Here is a 213-nt window from a genome sequence, read left to right on the forward strand (position 1 = left end):
CCAGGCTGTGGAACTCGTCCGGGGTTTTGTCGCTCTGAGCCGCTCCTCCCTGCCGGAACCCGGAGGCGATCTCGTCGAAGGTCCGGCCCTTCGTCTCCGGCACCTTGAAGTAGGTGAAGATGAAGAAGAGGACTAACAGCACCGTGAAGATGATGAAGACGTAGGAGCCGCAGAGTTGCTGGAAGGAAGGAAGAGGAAGGAAGGGTGAGGGTG

General features: G+C 59.2%; 1 protein-coding gene across 1 annotated transcript in view; it reads right to left on the reverse strand.

The window, feature by feature from the left end:
• Positions 1-213, reverse strand: part of LOC104411294 (solute carrier family 2, facilitated glucose transporter member 1) — an 8,138-nt gene that overhangs the window by 101 nt on the left and 7,824 nt on the right. The window contains exon 10 of the mRNA XM_010021683.1: positions 7-178. Within this exon, the coding sequence (XP_010019985.1) occupies positions 7-178 (172 nt within the window). The remainder of the gene's footprint in view (positions 1-6; positions 179-213) is intronic.

This window comes from Nestor notabilis, unplaced genomic scaffold, assembly GCF_000696875.1.
Source record: "Nestor notabilis isolate BGI_N333 unplaced genomic scaffold, ASM69687v1 scaffold21630, whole genome shotgun sequence".
Lineage (NCBI taxonomy): Eukaryota > Metazoa > Chordata > Aves > Psittaciformes > Psittacidae > Nestor > Nestor notabilis.